Raw genomic sequence first — 24,544 nt, 5'->3', positions numbered from 1 at the left:
CTTGCTTTCTCTCTCTCTCTTGCTTTCTCTCTCTCTCTTGCTTTCTTTCTCTCTCGTTTTCTTTCCCTCTTTCTTTCTTTCTCTTTCTCTCTCTCTTGTTTTCTTTCTCTCTCTGAGTTTTGCAGCACACCTGACCATGTCTCACGGCACACTGGTTGAAAAACACTGCGGGGGAGGCCATTTTCGCCGTCCCCAGGCACTGAATTATGGGTGTGGGCACTCGCACATGCGCGATAGAACACACACGCACACACTTTCAGCACCAGAGAGAAAAAAAGTTTCCCATCACTGCCCCAGATGTCTCAGTGACTTCATTTACACAAAACTATTGTCTGGGTTTAGAAATGTCTTCTATCATTTCTGACTATAGGGATGGCTTGAGAAGATTAACTTTAAGGATAAACTCTTGTTTATAGTCCAATCTCTACTCTGAAGGAAGAAATCCCTGCATCCCAAATGGGAAAAGGGTCGCCAGCCCTGCGAATGCTCACCAGCAACTGACAAGAGGAGAGTTTCACTAACACATTTGCTGTTGGTGTGAATTACACCATGGCACATTCCTGCTTGCAGAAATTTGCTCTCAACAGCAAGACAGGCGGACCCCCCCCCCCCCATTTCACAGGAGATGAACAGCAATTTGCTTAGTCAGAGTAGGATCATTTTCCTTCGTTCACATATACAAATGTGTGAGCATGCGTACACGTAGAGAGGCAAGGTTGTTACCACCAAGCTGGATCTAGGTATCTACTGCATTATTTTCCTCCCTTGTTGCCACCCACATTATTTGGATGAACACATCTAAGTTAGCTGCAACTCAGACTCACTGAAAATAATGGTAATTATTAAACCAGCAGACCCACTGAACTGTTACTCGATTCATATCCTATTTCCCCAAAAATAAGGCAGTGTCTTATATTAATTTTTCCTCCCAAAGATGTGCTACGTCTTATTTCCAAGGCATGTCTTATTTTTTTTCAATGAAGAAGAATTTGAGGGTTTGGTTCTTTCTCTGGCCAACTACCCTCCCGCCCCTTTTCTCAGTGCTTCATTTCTGTGTAGAGGAGGAGCTGTATTCTTGCAGCAATTGGTTCTGCCTGCTGCCAATCGGGCAGCAGAGGGGCGTTGCTGGCTATGTTCTAGCAAGAGCAGAAGCCGTCCAAGTTAAGCCTTGTTGTTGCCAGAGCCATCTCGTTAGCTTCCTCTCCACCCTATGCATCCCGGCTGTGCAGCTTTGAAAAATGCTGCACGCGAGTTTCCTGTTGGGTGCGCGGCTGCATAGGTGTTGCCTATGGTTATTTGGAACAGGGTATTAAAGGGAACACTGCCCCCCTACCGTATTTAAAACTATGGTATACGGTAGGGTGTGATCCTGCTGCAGCAAAAACGCATCCAAACACGCAACCACATGTTGAATGCGTGTTGGATGTGTTTTAAATCTGATTGATGCAGGGTTTTGGGATGCAATTTATGGACAGCAGTGTTATATATGTTCTGTTCGGGAATGCTGCGAAACGAAACATCTCCTATGTCTTACTTTTGGGGGTGACTTATTTTCGGGAATACAGGGTAGTAAGCAGGATCCCAAATGCCACTGTTTGCTGCCCCTTACTGGGGATTTTATCTCAATGTGGAACTCCCCATGCCTGTCATTTTATTTCCAAAGGGAAAATGAAGTCTTGGCTCAAGAGCAGATACAGATCTCTCTTGCCTTTAGAACAAACACATACCTGATAAAACTGGTATTGAAGACACTGCAACAGATCAGACTAAAAGGAGGGAAAAAGAGGAGAGCAAAGATGTAGGTTTATGAGAAAGATGAGACTGTGATACTATTCTTCGGGGATTTCAGCAAAGCCTCTGTCGAGGAACAGCGTTGCAAAGGGCTGGCTTCACACATTACTATACATATTTCTCACCCAGAAAAAGCCATGGCACATATGAAGAAAAGAGTAGCCGAGGGACTCTGAGAAATTACAGGCGCCACATGCTTGAAAAGCTTAGAGGATGTTTTAGATTAACGCATGAAGGGGACTTTAAGTCTGTGAATGCAGCCTTGGTTTCTTTGTTCGTGCTGCAGATATTTGGGGCAACAGACAGAAATCAAGTAGTGCTCTTACTTATGGGCATATTTTTTTTTCAAAATAAAAAAAGCATAATAGGTTCACTGCATCTTTCTTTGGTTTATATCTAATTTAGTCAACCACAGGCCAAATTTAAAAAAAGAAGGAGGAAAGAGCAGATGACACATTAAGAGCTCCTGCCCATAAAAAGGTTCCCCATCCTTGCTATACATAATGAAAGTTTTTTTTCTTTTAATAGTGGAAATTAATATCCTCTTCTTAAAGAGGGTATTCGTCCACATCTCAGAGAAACTGTGTACTTTTTAAAAAGGGATAGGTACATACGCCATCAGCTATAATATATAAAGTCTTTTTCTGCTTGCTTACACAACTATAGAAAATAGAATGAAGTCCATTTCTGGAGAAAAACAGCTTTGCTTTTTGCTGTTCTACTCTTCCGTGATTAGCTGTGGCTTGCCAACCCTTGGAGAGGCAGAGAAATCTTCATAGGTGCAATTTATTTACTCGTTCTATATTACAGCGCTCTCCATAGATACCAGTAGATATAGCACAGCCTTCCACAACTGGGCAGATGTGTTGAGGCTGCAGCTTCCACATCTCCAGTTGCAAATTCTGGGGATTTTAGTCCTTACACAGTGACAAAATGTTTGGGTTAGGAAAAGTTGCCAATGATGTCCAAAACAATTCTAAAAGTAATTGCTTTCAATACAACCAGGCATTTTCCTGCTGCAGGCGATTTTATAAAAAAAAACAAAAGAAAGAGCCACTGGTGTTGGTTTGGGGGCTTTTTTTTGGAGCATGGGATCGAGAGTTTGTTTACGTAATTTTCTTTTTTTTAAAAGGAGAGATAGACAGGTGGGAGAAAAATTAAAAGCAAGAAAGGACATTCAGAGACAGAATAGCAAGGTATTTGATGCCTGCGGAAGCAGGTAGAGATTATATCCTAAGGACACGCATTTAACATGGGGAATGCCAGAATCCAGAAAGGAAAAAAGGAAGTAGATAAAAATAGCCCCCAAGCCCACCAGTTGCATTTGCAAACCCTCTGGGTAGGTGGGTAGATTCAGCTGTCACTGCACCCGCATTTCCTCACCTTGGCAATGGTGTTTGTCTCTTCCTTATGCAGCCCATGATTGTTGCCAAAGGCCGTCTGCCCCACATTCTGTGCACGAAGGCAACAGAAAAGAGCCTTGAAGATGCTCCGGCCACGAGGCTTCTTTGGAGAGGATTTGGACACCAACACTACAAACAGAAGAATAGTTACAATAAGAACTTGTTGCAGGTCTGCAGCTCAGGAGAACATTTCATCATCTCCTAGGTAAGCGTTTTTGGCAGGTTACCCTCAGGGACTTTGGATGGTGACTAGTCAGAAATAACCAACATTTTTTTTTTTTAAAAGAATCCTTTTCCACATCCTCAATTGTACTCTACGTAGAGCGGGATAACAACATGGATCCATTATTATGGACCTCATCTCTTCTTTACTTTAAATGTTCTCAGTAAGTCAATCTATAGCTTTGGGGAAAGGACTTCATTTTGTTATAAAAGTAATGAAGAGGCTGAATCTGGCCTCCGTTTCTCACAATGTTCAAGATAAACCAGCAGGTGGCACTATAGATCCACAAATATTGACCCGCCCATACATGCTCTTCCATCCGTGACACTTATGGGGAAATTTATCAAGTAGGTTACAGGTAAGTCCTTGACTTACAATGGATCGTTTAGTGACTATTTAAAGTTACAATGGACTTCCCCAGAAGTCCAGGTTGTAAGTCAGTGTTTATTTCTGATTTCCAGCAAAAAGACACCCATTGGGTTCAATGTTCCCTCTAAGCTGCGTGGCTGCACACATAATGAGAGAAGTGCGTGCAGCAGTTTCTAACTGCCGTGCACCATTTTCTAATATTGGAGGCTGCATGGCTGCACGCCCGCGCACATGACTTGAGAACGAAGCGCAGCACTTTCCAATTGCCATGTGCTATTTTCTAATGTTAGAGGGATCATTGATTGGGTTCACTGAACAACTGGCGTAAACGGTTGTAAAATTGGACACAGTGATTTGGAGACTCACTTAATGTACACAATTTGTGACCAAAATTCTGGGTTCAGTTATGGCCATTAAGTCAATGCAGGAATAAATTTGGATGGAATTACCTAGAGGGGGGGAGAGAGGTAATGTACTACTCCGACCTAATCCAATCTGTGGCCATTGCGTCACTGCAGACAGAACCAAGCAAGGATTACTAAAGATGGGAGCTGTAAAGCATGAGGTCCCCCAAGCAAGGAAATGGGATGATTTCACAGGCAGCCAATGAGAAGCAGGGAAATTCAGAACTTCCATCAGACCAATTAGATACTTCAGTGCAGGACTGAAGGTTGCACTCTACAAGCTATATATGCTTTCATGAGTCCATCCAGTAAGACTAGGTATGAAGAGCTAAGGCAGTGATGGCGAACCTATGGCACGGGTGCCACAGGTGGCACGTGGAGCCATATCTGCTGGCACATGAACCATTGCCCTAGCTGAGCTCCAACATGCATGCGTGTGCTGGCCAGCTGATTTTTGGCTCTCACAGAGGCTCTGGGAGGGTGTTTTTGGCTTTCAGAGTGCCTTCGGGGGAGGTGGGGGAGGGCATTTTTACCTTTCCCACAGCTCCAGGGAAGTCTTTGGAGCCTGGGGAGGGAGAAATCTGAGCCTAATGGGCCTACCAGAAGTTGGGAAATAGGCTGTTTCCAGCCTCCGGAGGGCCTCCGGGGAGCAGAGGAAGCTGTTTTTGCCCTCCCCAGGCATTATTATTATTATTATTTATTGGATTTGTATGCTGCCCCGCTCCGCAAACTCGGGGCGGCTAACAACAATGATAAAAATAGCATGTAACAATCCAATTAATAAAACAACTACAAATCCTCATTATAAACCAAACATACACACACACAAACATACCATGCATAACCTGTAATGGCCTAGGGGGAAGGAATATCTTAATTCCCCCATGCCTGGCGATAAAGGTGGGTCTTGAGTAATTTGCGAAAGACAAGGGGGGTGGGGGCCGTTCTAATCTCTGGGGGGAGTTGATTCCAGAGGGCCGGGGCCGCCACAGAGAAGGCTCTTCCCTTGGGGCCCGCCAAACGACATTGTTTGGTCGATGGGACCCAGAGAAGGCCAACTCTGTGGGACCTTGTCAGCCGCTGGGATTCGTGCGGTAGAAGGGTGTTGAATTATGGGTGTTGGTACTTGCACATGCGGCACCCGAGGAAAAAAAGGTTTGCCATCACTGAGCTAAGGCATGTTTATCCTGATGTGCCCCAGTCCCCCAATCTTATTTTGTTACACTGCATTAGTCATATAAACTCATTATTTGTACTGGATTTATCCCAAAAAGCGACAATCATTGTTGGACTTTTGAGCAAGATCCTGGAATGATTCATCCAGATCATTTTTGACAGTGTTACGTGAAGCAAGTGTTTGTTCTTACATGCATTCCCTCACGTTTTGTTTTTACCCAAATAGCTAGGAAAAATTCCATCTAAACATACAATCTCGTCTTCTCATAGCGTATGGTTGGGCCTGGTAGACCTGGTACACCCAAATATGGGAGGGAGCATACTGCTTCCCTGGCTCAGCTGATAAAGGAGGAGAACTTGTGGCTTAGAGGGTAAAAGCATTGCCTAACAAGGCAAGCAGCCCAGGTTTGAATCCTAGAAGGGTATGGATAGCTGATGAGAGCTAAACAGCTTGAAATAGATCTATTACTAGTCTCCTTTTCTTTATATATTCTAGAAGTAAGCACAATACTGTAGCAGCAGAATTAGTTTTATACTTGTTTTGCAAACTTCAGAGAGGTCTGTAAGAAGATCAAAATTGTTCACATCTGCACAATAGCAGCTCGGCTCATCTTCCATTGGAATTCAAAAACTTAACCCCATTTTATCTGCATTCCACTACAGTAGATAAGAAGTGTTCCGCAAGACCTTTCTTGCAACAAAATGAGTTGATCCAGGTTTTTCTGGACACATTTTTTTTTTTAAAGCACTGTTAACCATCAAATCCGAAATGTATGTTTGATTCGTGCGGGAATGTCACCTCCATCTGTACGAAAGCAACGAAATGGTCCAATGGATAGTCAAAAATTCAGGAGCCCACAAAACCTTAAAAAAAAATGATCAGTCCCATTTTGACTATTTCTCCTCATTGCTAAAGTCCCAGGAAATTCCATTTAAAGGCAAATATTTTTTTTCATATTCTTCAACTGCGATACATGTGGAACTTAAATACTCCCTATGATTACAGCACAGAAAGTAGTAACATACTACTTTGTTTCTTCGCCATCATAAAAAGGAGCTGTTTAAAATAATGAAATCCCAGGTCTTAAAACTTCTGCAAAAGCAGAGATATTTAGACAGTCTCACTCTGCGAACTACAGAAGGATCTCTTAGAGCAGGGGTCTCCAACCTTGGCAACTTTAAACACTTGTGGACTTCAACTCCCAGAATTCCTCAGCCAGCAAAGCAAAGCTGGCTGAGGAATTCTGGGAGTTGAAGTCCACAAGTCTTAAAGTCGCCAAGGTTGGAGACCCCTGTCTTAGAGGCCAAGTAATCAAAGTCCTATTTGTATGGGAGACGAACAGGAAGACAGGGAAGCAGAAAGTCTAACACAGATTCCAATATTAAAAGGCAACAAGCCTTGTTCTTATGTGACTGAGTAATAAATTATCAGAAAAAAAAGCATCCCCTCTATGTCTTAAATTTACATCTCCAAATCTTCAAGGGAATTTTTTTCCCACTCAATCAAACCTTGCTTTCCATGGACGCCCTTGATTTTCAAAGTCACTGTATAATGTCCAGAAATAAGAGATACACCCTTAGACTTCAAACTGGCTATCCGAAGTTAGACCCTGTCCCTCTGGCTCTGGCCTTGCTTGGTTAATGGAAAACTTTTCATTTGCTCTGCTAGGAATCTCAAAGAGCCTTTCACTTGAGTAAGAGGACATAGGGAAAGCCTCAGATACTTGTCTGGGCACCAAGGGCTTGGTTGAAACGTCCAAGGCACGATTAGAATGATGATGGTCAGCAGATACTTTGTCATCCATTTCGGGCTACTTTTTGAGGGACTAAAGTGTATCGCAGGAATGGACAATCTGATATCCTTCAAATATTTTGAGGGAGCTTCATTAACTTGGTGGCCCAGAGGGCTGGGTGCTGTTATGCACGATATGTAAGTTGCAGAAGCTGGTGTGAATTATCTGGCCCTGCTAACTACGGAGAGGAGCGGCATACAAATCCAATAAATTATTATTATTATTATTATTATTATTATTATTATTATTATGCGGCCTTGTTGAGAGCTCACCATTTATCAGGACTGCACTTTCCTGATCACTTTCCATGAGTAAGCAATGCCCTACCTGCTGAATGATCACATAACATACTCCTGATTTACCTGTGGAAGCACACATGGAACCACTGAGTCTAAGTTAACAAGGAAATGAAACCTATCAAGGCAAGCAAGACCCAAGTAGCCATCTAATCTTACTCGACTCCAGGTTTAAGGATCAGGCTGCCTAGTCCAGCTTCATCTAAATAAAAGCTAAGTTCTTGTCTCAAGTGGAAGGGATGACAACAGCTAAGAAAAGATATGAATACAAGGATCAGAAAAAGCAGCACAAGCAAATAGAAGCTGGTTGCCTTGGGGACTTTAGAAGCTGAATATGACCCAATCAATCATAGGATATAGCTGCAAAACAAAATTACATGGAATCCTGTTGCATCCACAGAAAAATAGCATCGATATCAAAAGAAGGTCTTTGCTCTTGAATAATCTGCTTTGGTCCATGCCACGCCTAGAATATTGCATGCAGGTTAGATATTATATTTTAGAAAGGACATTAACAGACCAGACTGTGTCCAGAGGAAAGCAAGCAAAGTGAAAGTGTATTTAGTCTGGAAAAGATTTCAAGGAGACATAGCAGTAGTCTTCAAACATCTGGAATGTGTCACATATAAGGAAGTATTATTCAAAACAGTTGAAGACGGACAAAAAAAATCAAAGGATTAACTGATTACAAACTAAATTTTAGCTATAAATCGAAAAAATGTTCTGAAAGTAAGAACCGTTTAATAATGGAACAGACTATCTTTGGAGATGGTGAATTCTTCTTCCCTTATATGATTTAATCAAAGCAGAGAGGTAGTAGGAAGTAATTGCCAAGAAAATGGTGTTACATTTTGTCTATGGCGATTCTCAGTCATGCAGGTTATGGCTGTCCCAAAGGTGCTTTTTTATCAAAAGGCAATTGGTTTTCCTTGAAGATAAAACATCTCACCCAAGAAGCTTCTTCAGTTCTGACTGAAGAACTTTACTCATCCACAGGCATTGTGTTTCAGTTCTGGATTAAGGTTGAAGTCTCTATTGAAGGTTTTCCAGGATAGGACAATTTTGAGCAAGACGTGAAGGCTTATGTTAACATTTAACTAAAGAACAAAATTTGGCGATGGATGATAAATCTTATCTTGGAAAATGTTAAACCATGGCCCTAGAACCTACATTTGTTTGTTGATTTCGTGCTTTCAGCAAACTGCACCTTAACCCTAGTTTAAAAGGGAACAATCCAGTCAATATTGCAACAACTGGAGCAAAATTAAAAAGCTGGCAATAGGCACTATAGAAAATACGTCTTCTTTTCCTTCATCTAAACTGCTGCTACCACCAGTGTTCCCTCTAATTTTTTGGGGGGGTGGGCGGAAAAGTATAGTGTCTGAGCGGCAGTCCCTTTGGGACTGGGTGGGACAGAAATAATAAATAAATAAATAAATAAATAAATAAATAAATAGTTGAGCTAGTTTCAAACTAGATTTTGATTTTCTTTCTCTCTTCCTTACTCCCATTCTTTTTCTTTCTCTTTTCCTTCCTCTCTTTTTTCTATCTGTTTCTCTCTCTTCCTCTCTCTCTCCTTCCCTCTCACTCTTTCCCTCTCGGCTTCTGGGCAGGTTTGGAAAACTCTGAATTGATGATGATTTTTAAGTGAGCGATTGCTCACTGCTCAGCTTAGAGGGAACTATGGCTACCACCAGTTTCTGTCGTCCTCCTCATGTCTCCTCTGCCAGCCATCAAGTTCAGCTAAGGTATATCTGCAGTAGATATTATAACTGGCAGCAAGCAAGACCCTACCCTAAAGGATAAATTCAAATACACCTGTAGGTATTTATGATCCTCAAAGTAGGCTTGAAAAATAATTTGAAGGGTGCACATGTATTTGCCATCTTTGCAAATCAGTTTTGGGTACCATCAGTCCCAGAAAGCAGCAAAAGGATGTTGGCTGAGTTTGGGTCAATGACTACAGGTGGCCCAGCAAAAATATTCCACTCAGCCATGACCTTAACTTCTCAGGATTGTAATGAGGACAAAACGGTTGCATCATTGTGCAATTCAAAAATGAAAATGTGGGTCAGCTTTATGTTGGAGATTTCACAAGGAGTCATTCAAATACTTTCATGTCTTTTGTTACCCCCAAAAAATCTGGAAACCTTTTTTTTTTTTTTAAGATAACAAAAGCCAACCTCTTGAGCAAATTTATCAATCGCTCAATGGCTCTGCAAAGAATTGTCAAAAGTCACAAACTCCACATCTGGCGTTTTTCAAATCAAAATCAAAGCTCCACTTTCCAAAATTTGTCCCTGCTCCTCCTTCCATCGCAGATCTTGAAGGTTCGGTTTCAGACTTTAGAAGTAACACAATGAAGAAGCAATGCATGGATTTTAAAGGGACCACCACAAACCTCTCTAGGAAAAAAACTTAAGAGTTGATAAGGAACTGTAGGCTGACATCACACCAAGCCGTAGATTTTTTTCTTTTGGCTTTCACTTAGCACAGAGTTGTCAAACTGGTGGCCATGGGCTGGATGTGTCACATGCAGGCCACACTTGCCCCACGAATAGGGGGGGGAAAGGTCATGAAATGTCATGTGACAGCAATGTGATGCGTTGAGTTTGACACCTGTGGCATAGCAAGTTATTTAAAGTCAACCTAATATGATTTAGCCAACAAATTATGGTCAAGCCATTCAAGGTTCAGCACAACGCACAGAGCTAATCAATGTAAGGTAATTCCAGCATGTAGGCTCATAGTTAAAAAAAAAACAGGTTATAAAAATGAAAGAGAGATCTGGAGGGAAAAGGAACAGAGCAAAAACAAGCAATAATTATTAAGCATAAATTCTCATGTCTCATTAATAGTGGAGTACAGATCTCTTTAAAGGGTTTTTTTTCCCCAGAGAGACCAAGGAATCTTCCATCTCATGAACTTGGATTAAATTGAAAAAGGTATTCAAGGTCACCAAGGAAGTGGGGAGAGACAGGGGAGAATGTGTGCATGCTGACATTGTGACCCAACTCTATGCCTTCATACTTGCATGCAACATTACAATGCGGGTACAAAAAGACAAGAGCTCCATGCGGTCACAGTACATATTTTGACACTTTTGTGTCATCATAGTTTTGCAAAAGACACAGGTGCAGATAACAATTTCAGACAGGGAAAAAGATGAGGATTCAACTTCTCCTAGATATTGTTGTGATATCGAAGCTCTTGCACCATTAGCAGATGTTTTAAGGAAGTGATGGTGAACCTATGGCACGGGTGCCACAGGTGGCACGCGGAGCCATATCTGTTGGCACGCGAGCCGTTGCCCTAGTTCAGCTCCAACGTGCATGTGTGTGCTGGCCAGCTGATTTTTGGCTTGCACAGAGGCTCTGGGAGGGCGTTTTTGGCTTCCAGAGAGCCTCTGGGGTGACGGGGGGGGGGTATTATTACCCTCTCTGGCTCCAGGAAAGGTTTTGGGCCCTGGGGAGGGCAAACATGAGCCTACTGGGCCCACGAGAAGTTGGGAAACAGTTTCAGGCTTCTATAGGGCCTCCGGGGAAGCTGTTTTCGCCTTCCCCAGGCATCAGTGTGGGCACTCACACATGCGTGATAGCGTGCACACGTGCTCTTTCGGCACTCAAGGAAAAAAAGGTTCGCCATCACTGTTTTAAGGTGTTAAAAAGGTATCATCAGACTCTATTTTAACTCATGCCCTCCATTTTGAACAAAAACACCCTAATCATCTTGCAAGGGGGCAACCCACACTCTGCCTCCCCATGTTTCTTTGTGTAGATATGCTCATTCTTAAAGTACATCCAACTTCCTCCCTTGTTAATACAGATTCTGCCTTTTGGAGATTTTGTTCTGCCAAACCAGTTTCTGTATTCTTAGTTTCACAGCCCAAAGCCTAAAATGATTATAATTACTATCCAACAACTGCCCCAAATTCAATCATGAATCTTTGTAACATGCTAACTACTGGGTGAGAAAAAGATATCACTATCAAAACATTTAGCAGTCTGCATTGGTTGCCAATCGGTTTCCGGTCACAATTCAAAGTGTTGGTTATGACCTATAAAGCCCTTCATGGCATCGGACCAGAATATCTCTGGGACCGCCTCCTGCCGCACGAATCCCAGCAACCGGTTAGATCCCACAGAGTTGGCCTTCTCTGGGTCCCGTCAACTAAGCAATGTCGTCTGGCGGGACCCAGGGGAAGAGCCTTCTCTGTGGCGGCCCCGACTCTCTGGAACCAACTCCCCCCAGATATCAGATTTGCCCCCGCCCTCCTTGCCATTTGCAAGTTCCTTAAAACCCACCTCTGTCGTCAGGCATGGGGGAATTGAAATTTTACCCTCCCCACTAGGCTTATAGAATTTATACATGGTATGCTTGTGTGTATGATTGGTTCTTTAAATTGGGGTTTTTTAGATTATTTTTAATATTAGATTTGTTTACCTTGTCTTTTTTATTGTTGTTAGCCGCCCCGAGTCTTCGGAGAGGGGTGGCATACAAATCAAATCAAATCAAATCAATCAATAAATAATAAAATAAAATTTAGTGCCACTGTAGTACTTTCACCCTATACGCACACTTTCTGCTGGTTTAGAAATATTAACTGGGAAAAGATATTTTGCATTCATTCTGCCCACTTCAACTGAAATATGTTCAGAGGTGGGTTCTATTTTGCCTCACCACCAATTTGCTTCCTCCCATGCCGTGTGGCCGCATGCATGCACAGTGCCAAAAATTCGCAAAAAAAAATTAAAATCCAAAAAAAGGATAGAAGAACTGGTCCATGACATCACCCAGTGGTTTGCTAGCGGTTCTATGGAAACAGGAGGAACCCACCTCACGTTTTGTAAATATTTAAATATACCTTTTCATGTGACAACACTGAAGAAATTACACTTGGCTACAATGTAAAGTAGTGAGTATACAGCTTGTATAACGATATAAATGTGCTGTCCCCTCAAAATAATACCACGCACTGCCATTAATGTCTAAAATGCTGGCAAAAAAAAAATTGAGTTAATAATTAACCGCTTTGGCTTCAGAAGTTGTAGGTAATCCCACAACTTTAAGAGACTGAACATAGGGCATGTCAACATTTTTCAATTTCCAAATATTAGGGGTGTTCCAAAGTTGTGACATGCCTTGGGGGTTGTAAATATATTTTTGTTACTTTAAAATAATTTAGATGTGCTTGGTAAGTAATTACATAAATATCATATTTTTTTAACATTTGTTTATTATGTTTACCTGTCCGGAATAGTATGAGCATTGGCATTGGACCAGAGTACCTCCGGAACCGCCTGCTACCGCACGAATCCCAGCGACCGATAAGGTCCCACAGAGTTGGCCTTCTCCGGGTCCCGTCGAATAAACAATGTCGTTTGGCGGGCCCCAGGGGAAGAGCCTTCTCTGTGGTGGCCCTGGCCCTCTGGAACCAACTCCCCCCGGAGATTAGAACTGCCCCCACCCTTCCTGTCTTTCGTAAATTACTCAAGACTCACTTATACCGCCAGGCATGGGGGAGTTGAGACACTTTTCCCCCAGGCATTTCTATACTTTGTTTTATGTTTGGTATGAATGTTGCTGCTTGGTTTTTAAGTAATGATAGGGTTTTATATGTTTTTAATATTAGATTTGTTCCACTGTTATATTGTTTTTATTGCTGTTGTGAGCCGCCCCGAGCCTTCGGAGAGGGGCGGCATACAAATCTAATAAATAATAATAATAATAATAATAATAATAATAATAATAATAATAATAATGAGGTCTCCTGCATGAGCAAGGGGCTGGACTAGAAGACCTCCAAGATCCCTTCCAACTCTGTTATTATTCTATTATTTTATTTCCTGGTCAGGTGGGAAGGATTAAGAGGGCAGTACTTCCTTCTCTTTGGTTTTCCCCAAACACCTTAACAGGAAACAATTTGTTTTTGCTAAATGTGCTGATATGTAATGAACACATCTATCTGAATGCCCATCAACCTAGCTAGAACGTAACCACTTTTTGCTCAATAAGCCATGATAGCTTGGCTCACAGAAATAAAAATAAAATAGTAGGATTGCACTGTATTAAGTCAAACAAACCACATTACAACATCTCTTTATTTGTGACCAGATCGCTAACTACTTTATGCTACACTGGAAACAAAGAAGTGGAAACAAGTAATTCTGGCCAATGGAACCAGTCCTTGCTAGTTTCACTGCAGGCTGGCTAAAGGGTTAGCAGAAGACAGAGAGAACTTGAAAAACTATGGTTGGGGGGGGAGGACAATGACATAAATTATGTTTAAGGATGAGCCATTTGTACAACCACAGATGTCACTTTGGCAATATATTTTTATAACCTCAGATATGTACTTTGGCATTAGCGAGCCAGTGTGGTGTAGTAATTAAGTGCTGGCCTAGAAACCAGGAGGCAATGAGTTCTAGTCCCACCTTAGGCATGGAATCCAGCTTCAAGGGGAGCCAAAGTTGGCTCTTCTATGACTTGTGCACTTCAACTCCCCGAATTCCTGAACCAATCATGCTAGCTCAGGAATTCTGGGAGTTTAAGTCCACATGTCATAGAACAGCCAACTTTGCCTACCCCTGAGCTGGGTGAGTTTGAGTGGTTTATTTAAAAAAAATAAAGGTATGATAAAAATCTAATAGATAAATAAATGCTGGAGAGCCAAACATTTAACATTTTCATTCTTGGATAAATTAAAGCAGGGGTTTCCAACTCTCAGTGCCACGTCGTCTTGTGACATATCACAACTTTTTTTCCTTCGGAGTGGGTGTGGACAGCATGTGACGCATCTGGCCCGTGGGCCACAAGTTTGACACCCCTGACTTAAAGCATCATCTTCTAATAAACAGTGGCTACATTTTTTGACGAGTATGTGTTCACCACTAACCTTTTCTTAGCTCCAATAAGCCGCCATTTACAGCAAATGCGCTTAAATTCTTTTTTTAAAAAAATCACCTAAATTAATAACTCTGAAAGCACGACAGCTGAAGTTTATCTGAATACTAAGAAGTTTGAAGGGAGACATTCATTAAAACTTTTTTGAAAACAGTGGATTTACACCCCCCCAAAAAGCTTTCCATTCCATGCCTACCGTCCCTGTCCTAATGTTCCCTCTTATCAGTACCCATTTTATGTATATAAACAATGTTATATCTATGTATATTACAAATACATACTTGTCAAAATAAATAGATATAAAATTATCTTGGCAAAGCCACAGGAGAAAATCCCATTGACATCCTCATTATATGCTTGGTTCACACTTTATTATCACGCAACTACACGAAACAAGTTTCCAGGTAGATATACAAAATCACACAAAATGGCCCAAAGAATAGTCGTGGGGAATCTACAAAATTTGATGTTCTCCTCCTGTAGACTAGTTCAGTGTTTCCCAACCTTGGCAACTTGAAGATATTTGGACTTCAACTCCCAGAATTCCCCAGCCAGCGAATGCTGGCTGGGGAATTCTGGGAGTTGAAGTCCAGATATCTCCAAGTTGCCAAGGTTGGGAAACACTGGACTAGTTAGTTGCCTTGCCTCTTATCTGGCTGATGTTAGCAAAGACAAAGCCCAACATGGATGAAATCTGACACTCTCTGGCAAATGTACCATTTATTCTACAGACAAGTTCATTCCATGCATGTCCTCACATGACAAGAGGCAGGTGTGAATGGGCTGGCTGGTGCTAAAAGAAGAGTCTCCCCCTTAACCTGTTAGCCAGCACTTTTCAATAGGAGGGTTGGTTCACATCTTCACCTACCTAACAAATCAACCCTGTAGAGAAATCCTTCAGACCTCATCAAAGGTCCATTTCTATCACCAACTTGTTGGTAGATCACAACTACCAAACTTCGTAAGCTACAAGATGGCCCTAGCAAACATGTCAGCCACTTCTAGTAAAGAGGATTTTCAGAGCCAGGGGTGGCACAGTGGTTAGAGTGCAGCACTGCAGGCGACTTCAGCTAACTGCTAGCTGTAGTTCGGCAGTTCAAATCTCACTACCAGCTCAAGGCTGACTCAGCCTTCCATCCTTCCAAGGTGGGTAAAAGGAGGACCCAGATTGTTGGGGTCAATAGGCTGATTCTGTAAACCGCTTAAGGAGGGCTGTAAAAGCACTATGAAGGGGTATATAAGTCTAAATGCTAAATGCTATTGCTATTCAGTTACTGTGGATTTATCTACCACGTCTGCTGGAAGTTTGTTCCAAGGATCTACTACTCTTTCAGTAAAATAATATTTTCTCAAGAGCAACATGAGAAAATATTATTTTACTGAAAGAGTAGTAGATCCTTGGAACAAACTTCCAGCAGACATGGTAGATAAATCCACAGTAACTGAATTTAAACATGCCTGGGATAAACATATATCCATCCTAAGATAAAATACAGAAAATAGTATAAGGGCAGACTCGATGGGCCATGAGGTCTTTTTCTGCCGTCAGACTTCTATGTTTCTATCATGCTCAGCCACCAAGTGCTGGCTGGGTCATTCTTAGTCAAGTGGACTAGGTGAAATTGAAACCTTATTTGAAAAGAAATCATCACAAAAACAACATATATGATAGAAAAAAAATGTGTTCTTTCTAATGAAATAAAAATGAAGATGATTGAAGGTGAGAAAACAGAGCGATAGTAAAAACGTGCTCTTTCTAATGAAGATGATTGAAGGTGATGAAACAGAGCTCTGTTTTCTCACCTTCAATCATTTTCATTTTTATTTCATGAGAAGGAACACTTTTTTCTATCATATTTTTGTGATGATTTCTTTTCAAATAAGGCTAAAAAAACCAGTCAACTGGGCACCTGGTCCACTTGACAAAGAATGACCCAACTGTAAGTTAGGAAGACGACTTCCCCCAAACCTCTCTAACCCATTTAACTTTTCTCTATATCAGAAGTGTGAAACTCGCATTGTCATGTTGTTGTCATGACATTTCGCAATGTTGTTCCCTTCGTGGAAATGTGGTGGCCATGGCCTACAAGTGATGCATCTGGCCCATGGGCTGCCAATTTGACACCCCTGCTCTATATACACGACTGGTTTACAGACATCAAGCAATGACTGTGCATGTACAAACTTCATACTAAGTTCCTTATTTGTCAGGTTTTCCTGGCATTATTTATTAGATCTATGCCCCAGCTTTTTCCCCAGAAATTCAAGGCAGCAAAGTCTCATCCTAATTTTCTTCACAACTGTGTAAGTTAGGTTGAGTTGAGAAGAAGCATGCGGTCCAAAAACACCCGACTGCTTCTTGTGGATGATCCTGGGCTTCTCTAGTGCCAGTCCAGCACTCCATGCCATCACCACTGATTTATCAATGAGAATATCCAAAATCACTTTACACAGATAGTCCTTGACTTACAACAGTTAATTTAGTGACCGTTCAAAGTTACAACAGCCCTGGAAAAAAAAACTGACTTACGACCACTTTCCAGTTATGACCTTTGTAGCATTCCCATGATCCAGTGGTCAAAATTCAGATGCTATGCAACTGGTTCATATTTATGACTGTTGCTGTGTCCCAGAGTTATGTGATTTATCTTCTGCAACCTTTTGACAAGCAAAATCAAGGGGAATCCAGATTCACTTAACAATCGAGTTACTAACTTATCAACTGTAGTGATTCATTTAACAACTATGGCAAAAAAAAAGGTGTAATATGGGGCAGAATTCACTTAAAATGTCTTATTTAACAATAGAAGTTTTGGACTCAATTGTGAAGGACTACCTGTATTGGGCCAGATGGCTTATGCACCACATTTTTTTCTCAGCCTACACTAATGGTACAAATGCGAAACTTTAGATATACATTATTTGAATCGTCAGGAGTGTGTGTGTGTAAATTTTGCGTTACTTCTGACAGATAGCACAGCTGCAACAGTGTTTTGAAAGGGCATCTGTAAGTGATGTACATTACAAGCAGCGTGTCGTCATTGAATTTCTCACTGCGGAGAAAGAAACTGTTGAGAGCATTCACATAGAAACATAGAAGTCTGACGGCAGAAAAAGACCCCATGGTCCATCTAGTCTGCCCTTATACTATTTTCTGTATTTTATCTTAGGATGGATATATGTTTATCCCAGGCATGTTTAAATTCAGTTACTGTGGATTTATCTACCATGTCTGCTGGAAGTTTGTTCCAAGGATCTACTACTCTTTCAGTAAAATAATATTTTCTCATGTTGCTTTTGATCTTTCCCCCAACTAATCTCAGATTGTGTCCCCTTGTTCTTGTGTTCACTGTACACAAACATTCACAAATGTTTGTGTACAGTTTATGGAGAATCTGAAGTCGACAGAAGTATGGTTAGTCGCTGGGCACAGAGGGTGAGGGTTAAGAGGTGATTCCCACAGTGCAGAAATGGCTCCGTGACCAGAACAAGGAGTAGTACCGACAGGGTATACATGCCCTTGTGTCTCGCTGGAGGAAGGCCATGGAACGGGATGGAGATTACATGGAAAAAATAGGGAGTGTAGAAGAAACATCATTCTTTCTTGTGTGTAAGTTTCATTGTGTTCAATAAATAATTGTTGAAGAAAAAAAATGTGGTGCATTACATTCTGGGCGACCTTCGTAGTTCAGTTTCGCCAAGTTTCCATTATTGCTCTTGCTAAAATGTGAACTACAATTCCCAGCTAGCTAAGTCAGTGCGTATAACAGTGATGGCGAACCTTTTTTCCCTCAGGTGTCTAAAAAGCTTGTGCGTGCATTATCGCACATGCGTGAGTGCCCACACCCATAATCCAATGCCTGGGGAGGGCAAAAACAGCTTCCCCCTCCCCCTAGAGGCCCTCTGGAGGCCGGAAATGGCCTGTTTCCCAACTTCTGGTAGGCCCAGTAGACTTGTGTTTCGCCCTCCCCAGGTTCCAAAGGCTTCCCTGGAGCCGGGAAAGGGTAAAAATGCCCTCCCTCATCCCCCCGGAGGCTCTCTGGAAGCCAAAACGCCCTTCCCAGAGCCTCTTGCAAGCCAAAAATGAGCTGGCCAGCGCACACATGCATGTTGGAGCTAAGCTAAGGCAACGGCTCACGTGCCAGAAGATAGATAGATAGATAGATAGATAGATAGAGAGAGAGAGAGAGAGAGAGAGAGAGAGAGAGAGAGAGAGAGAGAGATAGAGAGAGAGATATATTTAGTTAGTTAGTCAGTCAGTCAGTCCAATACACAATAATACACAATGAAGGTAATAGAGGACACCTTTGAGGAAATAGAATTAGAGAAAAAATAGAAGAGAGAGTATAGGATAAAATAATCAATGAGAGAATAGAAGATATAGGGATAGAAGAGAAGATATATGGGATATAGGAGACAATAGGACAGGGGTCGGAAGGCACTCTAGTGCACTTATGCACGCCCCTTAGATATGGTTCCACACGCTACCTGTGGCACCCGTGCCATAGGTTCGCCATCACTGGCATATAATAATAAGCAATATCAACATGTAATGCAACAACCTCCAGAGGGTAACAAGTTCCTTACCCTAATTGGGTTGACACCTCACATATAAAGTCTAATAGGGTTTGTTTTGGCAGGTCCAGGTGTGTGAAGTCAGATTTGCCAACTGCCAAGCACTCTGTGCAATGCTTGAAGGCAACCCCTGCCAGGGTTTCAGGGGGAAATCTTTGATATGGTGGATTGAACCGGAAGCCTTGTGTGAAGTCCTATCCCTGAGCAACCTCCATCCCTCTGTCTATTGTATGAAGCATACCACATCCAGAGTAAACCATCCAATCTCCGCAGTGTAAGATTTAGCTGAAACCCAAGTAGGAAAGTCCGTCTGTATAAAATCTCCCTCTAGGAAGGGAGGTTAGGTTTCCTCCATGTACAACTGCCATGATGCATCGCAGCAGACGCCAGAGGCTGCTCAGGAACTAATTACAAAATGGCGTTTACATTTTAAAGGCCTCTCGGTGCTGGAAGACGACAATCTGGAGCGTTTTTTCAGACTGCTCGACTGTGTTTTGATTCCTGAACAAATAGCAGCAGACCCGGGGAGCCCTGCTGTTGCCAAAATTGTGACAATGGGAGAAACAGGAAAATTGCACAAGTTGTTGTTATTCCAGTTTTGGGTTCGTGTTTTGTTTTTTTTTAATGACAACTCTGCTCTCAAAAAGAAAAGTGAGAAAAGGAAGGAGAAAGATGTCAGCTGACATTTTAAATGGATCCAGATTTGGTGCTTAAAATAACGGATGTAAAATCTTTTTTTAAAAAAATCCTATTTATTTTTTGAGCATAACTTTGGTTCGTCATGGAACTTGGAAGGAATGAAAATAACTATGCAGTTATGAAACAGCAACAAAGAAAGCCCACCCAGAGTCCATCAGCAGAAGACAGGTTAGCCCCGATAGGTAATGGAATTCCATAGTTCTTTTCATGAAAACATTTTTTGCAGATTTCCACAGCTACCTTTGAAACCGTTCTCTGTCTCTCCGCATGTACATGTGTATTATCTATAATTAACTGCCTTAGAAACCAGGCTGCTGTTATTTATATTTTTTTTAAATCACAAACACTTTCTTAAAAAATAAACAGGGAAAAGTACAATATACTTTATGCAGTCACCAACATACAAGAAGAGGTGGGGGGGAAATGAAAATAAAAGACCTGGACAGACTAACACAGTGGGCCCACACCAACAAAATGATGTTCAACGTCGACAAGAGCAAAGTCCTTCACCTAGGTAAAAAAAAAACTGGACACACATACAGCCTGGGAGAAACCCCTCTCAGCAGTAGCAACTGCGAAAGAGATCTCGGAGTCTTGGTGGATAATCAACTAAACATGAGCCAACAATGTGCAGCAGCAGCCAAAAAAGCCAATACAATCCTAAACTGCATCAACAGGGGAATACACTCCAAGACCAGGGAAGTCTTAATACTACTCTACTACGCCCTGGTCAGACCACATTTGGAGTACTGTGTTCAGTCACCACACTTCAAAAAAGACATTGAAACTCTGGAGAAGGTGCAGAAAAGAGCAACCAAAATGATTAGGGGTCTAGAAACCAAGACCTACGAAGAGAGACTGCGGGAACTGGGCATGGATAGCCTAGAGAAAAGGAGGGCCAGAGCGGACATGATAGCAGTCTACAGGTATACGAGGGGTTGCCACAGAGAGGAGGGGATCACTTTATTCTCCAGGGCACCGGAGGGCCGGATGAGGAACAACGTCTGGAAGCTGACCAAGGAGAGATTCAACCTGGAAATAAGGAAGAACTTCCTGACGGTCAGAACGATCAACCAAGTGGAACAACCTACCAGCGAACGTTGTGAACTCCAATACTATAGACATTTTTAAGAGGAAATTGAACTGCCATTTGGCTGGGATGCTATAGGGTTCCTGCTTAGGCAGGGAGTTGGACTTGATGACCCGCATGGTCCCTTCCAACTCTAACAATACATAAATAAATAAAAGTTATTCTATATACAGTAGTTTCTCTGTTTCTGTCATATGCATGGTCCTGACAAAGTAGGTGTCACTCTAACAGTACATCCTAGACCAGGGGTCTCAAACCGGGGCCACTTTAAGACTTGTAGACTTCAACTCCCAGAATTCCTCAGCCCTCAAAACTCAACATTTCACCTCATCAAAAGTGGCTGAGGGATTCTGGGGGTTGAAGTCCACAAGTCTCAAAGTGGCCCCAGCTTGAGACCTCTATCCTAGACATTTATTTATTTATTTATTTATTTGGCTTTCTAGGCCGCCCTTCTCCAAATGGACTCAGGACATAACAACCCCTTTCTCTCCTATCTCCTGAGAAGGAGAGGAAGTACGGGTTTATAGTGCCGAAGTGGCAGATTTCATACTTTACGCAGATTTGTGGACCCTGTTCAAATGCAGAAGTAATCAAAAATCTATTTATTACAGAGGTTGTCCCCTCTCAGTCAGAACCACAATACACTGGATCTCTGCGCTGGAAGGCGTAGATCATAAAAAAAAGGACACAGCTTAGAATAGGTTGGTTCAAAGGAGCGCCATGAACCTCTGTCACAAAAAGTGGCCCACGACCGCCATGTGTTCACTTGATATTTAGATCTAACCTATACAAATTTTTACATAGTTGCTGAGCTACCTCAAATGCTGGATTATAGTTGATTCCAATGGTCAAACCACTTCTACAGTGCCAGGGCAATGAAGGAATTCATCCTCCCCTCACTCAAGGGGCAGATTTGGCTGTCTCAAAACAGTGGAAGAGCAAGGTGACTTCATGGCAATAAGGAAATATGTTGTGACTACTTTTTCTTAATTTCTGTCTTTAGCATAAAGCCCTGGAATTCCTGGTAGTCCCTCATTCTAGTAGTAACCAGATTTAATTCTGCTTGACTAGAATAGTATATGCGGACACCTAGCTGGTCACTGCAGTTTTACTATAATAAAAATCACATCAGTTGATCTTATACAACCTTTACTCGGAAGAAAACATCAAAACTGGGATACCATTAAGTGAGTAGAACAATTCTTTGATCATTCCTGTCTGGGCGAGGACTTGAGATTGCCAACAAGTAGGCAATGGGTTTGCTTAATGACCATGGTGTTTACTTAACAACCACTGCGAAAAAATATTTCCCTCCCTCTCCTTCTCCCTACTTGTATATGTATATTTTTAAAGCAGATGTGCCAAAACCTGTTCATCCAAAGGAGCCATGTAATTTTTTCAGAGACAACTTGCAGCATTAATCACCAGTAGCATCAGTCTAATGGCAATTCAGCATGTTGGAGGGCACTAAAACTGCACTTGAAATTGTCATCCCTCAACCATGATGTGAAAGAGGCACAAGGAGGTACCATGGTGTTTTATGAGTTTTCTCCTATCAAATATCCTCCAGAAGTGTTCAACCAAACAACTAATATCCTTAACGTGCAACTAGGAATTGAAGGCCAATACAACAGGATGAGAAGGCTTGGTTTATGCTGAAATTATTGGGGTGATCAAGTCTAGTGTCATTTTAAGCCACATCTACAATTATTGGGGGGGGGGGGGCATGGAGGCTTAAAGCAAATTGTGGCTTTGTTTTCACATATGGTTTAAGACAGGGCGGATTCCTCTTACCTTTTCCTACCGGTGCACTGTGTGCGCATTGCTTCATTTTACATGCGTGCGCATCCCCTAGCGCAATTTTGCTTCCGTGCATGTGCAGAGGGACGATTTTCCTTCTGTGCATGTTTAGAGAGCAAAAACTCGGCAAAAATTAGAAAAAAAAGATGGCAGTGCACACACACCAGCAAAGACAGCGTTGGAGGTGTCGTGCCAAAACTGTGCAATTGGCAGGCCACTACCGGAGCGGTGAAACCGGACTGCACCGGTGGGAACCCACCTCCGATTTAAGACTTAACAGCAAATAATATGCCATTGTCTGCTGCCAGATATGGTTTTAGATATTCAAACAAAATTCAGTTAAGTGAAATAAATCCCACTTAAGTATGATGTGTGAAGTAGTCTGAGAGCTCTTCAGATATCTGGATAAATGCAAAGTTCCAGTCATCTGGAAAATAGGAAAAAGATGAGAAACCTACTCAATCCCAACACTAAGAAATAAACCATCACCACAGATTACAAGCAGTCCATGATTTACAAGTGCTCATTTAGTGACCATTCGAAGTTACAACAGCACTGAAAAAAGTGACTTGCGACCATTTTCCACACTTTCGAGCATTGGAACATCCCTGTGGTCATGTGACCAAAATTTGGACACTTAGGAAATAGCATGTAGCTAACACAGTTGCTGTGTTCTGTCAACTGTATGATCACCTTTTGTAAACATCTGACAAGCAAAGTTTAGGGGTGGAGGAAGCCAGATTCATTTAACAACCGTGTTACTAGCTTAACAACTGTAGTGATTTACTTAATAATTGTAAAGGTTGTAAAATGGGACAAAACTGACTTAACAACTCTTGCTTAGCTATGGAAATTTTGGACTCAATTGTGGTTGTAAGTTGAGGAAGTGTTGGTAATGACCGATAAAGTCCTACATGGCATCAGGCCAATTACATACGGGACCACCTTCTGCCGCATGAATTCCAGTGGCCAGTGAGATCCCACAGAGTCGGCCTTCTCCAGGTCCCGTCAACTAGACAATGTTGCTTGGCAAGGCCTAGGGGAAGAGCCTTCTCTGTGGGGGCTCCAGTCCTCTGGAATCAACTCCCCCCAGAGATTTGTACTGCCCCCCCACCTCCTCACCTTCCACAAGAGTCTTAAAACTCATCTAGCTGCCAGGCTTTGGGCGATTAGACCCCAGCCCCCTGGCCGCTGAATGTTACGTATGATTGTTGTTTGAGTGGGTTTGATAGGTTTTTAAAATAATATCGGGTTTTATAGATTAGTACACTTAGTTTTAAATTAATTGGATTTAGACGATTCTATTGTATTGTTCTTTTTTATGTGTTGTAAGCCATCCCAACTCTTCAGAGAGGGGTGGCATATAAATCCAATTAAATTAATTAATTAATTAATTAATTAATTAATTAATTAATATCTGTATACAATATATTTCAAGATTGTCCTTCTATAGAAGATTGGGAATAATTTATCATAAAATAAGACTACAAGCATTTCCCAGTCCTAATCTGACATTTTTAGTTCCAAATCATGGACCTTAATCCCCAAAAATCAGAGATTCACCACTGCTAAAAGTGAGTGGCTTCCAAATCTCTTTGAGGAAAGAGAGAGACAAACACAAAGGATTTAATGCCATGTGAGTGAATTAAATGATCCAAGATCACTCGCTTAAAACAAACCATCCCTTCTTCAGGCAAATCACAGCCTTGATTATTAAGAGTATATTGCTACAATGTATTAATGAGGGACACACCTGAAACTTGTACACAGACAAACACAGCAGCTGGATTGGTAGAAGCTATTGCACGGTTGTCTAAAGTGAGGCAAGGCCAACCTGACATCTAGGTGCAAGCATTTACAGCTCTCCTATCCCAAGACAGTAGGGGCCTGAAAATGTGCCTTTGAAAGACATCAGCCTGGGGAAGGTGGTTCTAGGTTGAACAGCAAACAAACTCAAACCACTGGCATGGATCCTTTGATCTGTGCTGTTGAAAGGGCCGCTGTCACATCTCCAAGCACAAT

The 24,544-nt window shown here is 41.9% G+C and overlaps 1 protein-coding gene across 2 annotated transcripts in view; it reads right to left on the bottom strand.

The window, feature by feature from the left end:
* Nucleotides 1-24,544, bottom strand: part of CTDSP2 (CTD small phosphatase 2) — a 68,246-nt gene that overhangs the window by 17,511 nt on the left and 26,191 nt on the right. Inside the window, exons 2-3 of one of the 2 annotated variants that reach the window (XM_070740724.1) lie at nucleotides 3,175-3,323; nucleotides 1,728-1,766 (exon numbers count right to left, since the gene is read on the bottom strand). In XM_070740724.1, coding sequence (XP_070596825.1) covers nucleotides 1,728-1,766; nucleotides 3,175-3,323 — 188 coding nt within the window. The remainder of the gene's footprint in view (nucleotides 1-1,727; nucleotides 1,767-3,174; nucleotides 3,324-24,544) is intronic. The other variant, XM_070740725.1, reaches the window with a different exon arrangement.

Source organism: Erythrolamprus reginae, chromosome 2 (assembly GCF_031021105.1).
Source record: "Erythrolamprus reginae isolate rEryReg1 chromosome 2, rEryReg1.hap1, whole genome shotgun sequence".
Lineage (NCBI taxonomy): Eukaryota > Metazoa > Chordata > Lepidosauria > Squamata > Dipsadidae > Erythrolamprus > Erythrolamprus reginae.
Note: the sequence above shows the minus strand (reverse complement) of the source record. Positions and strands in the feature narration are given on the sequence as shown.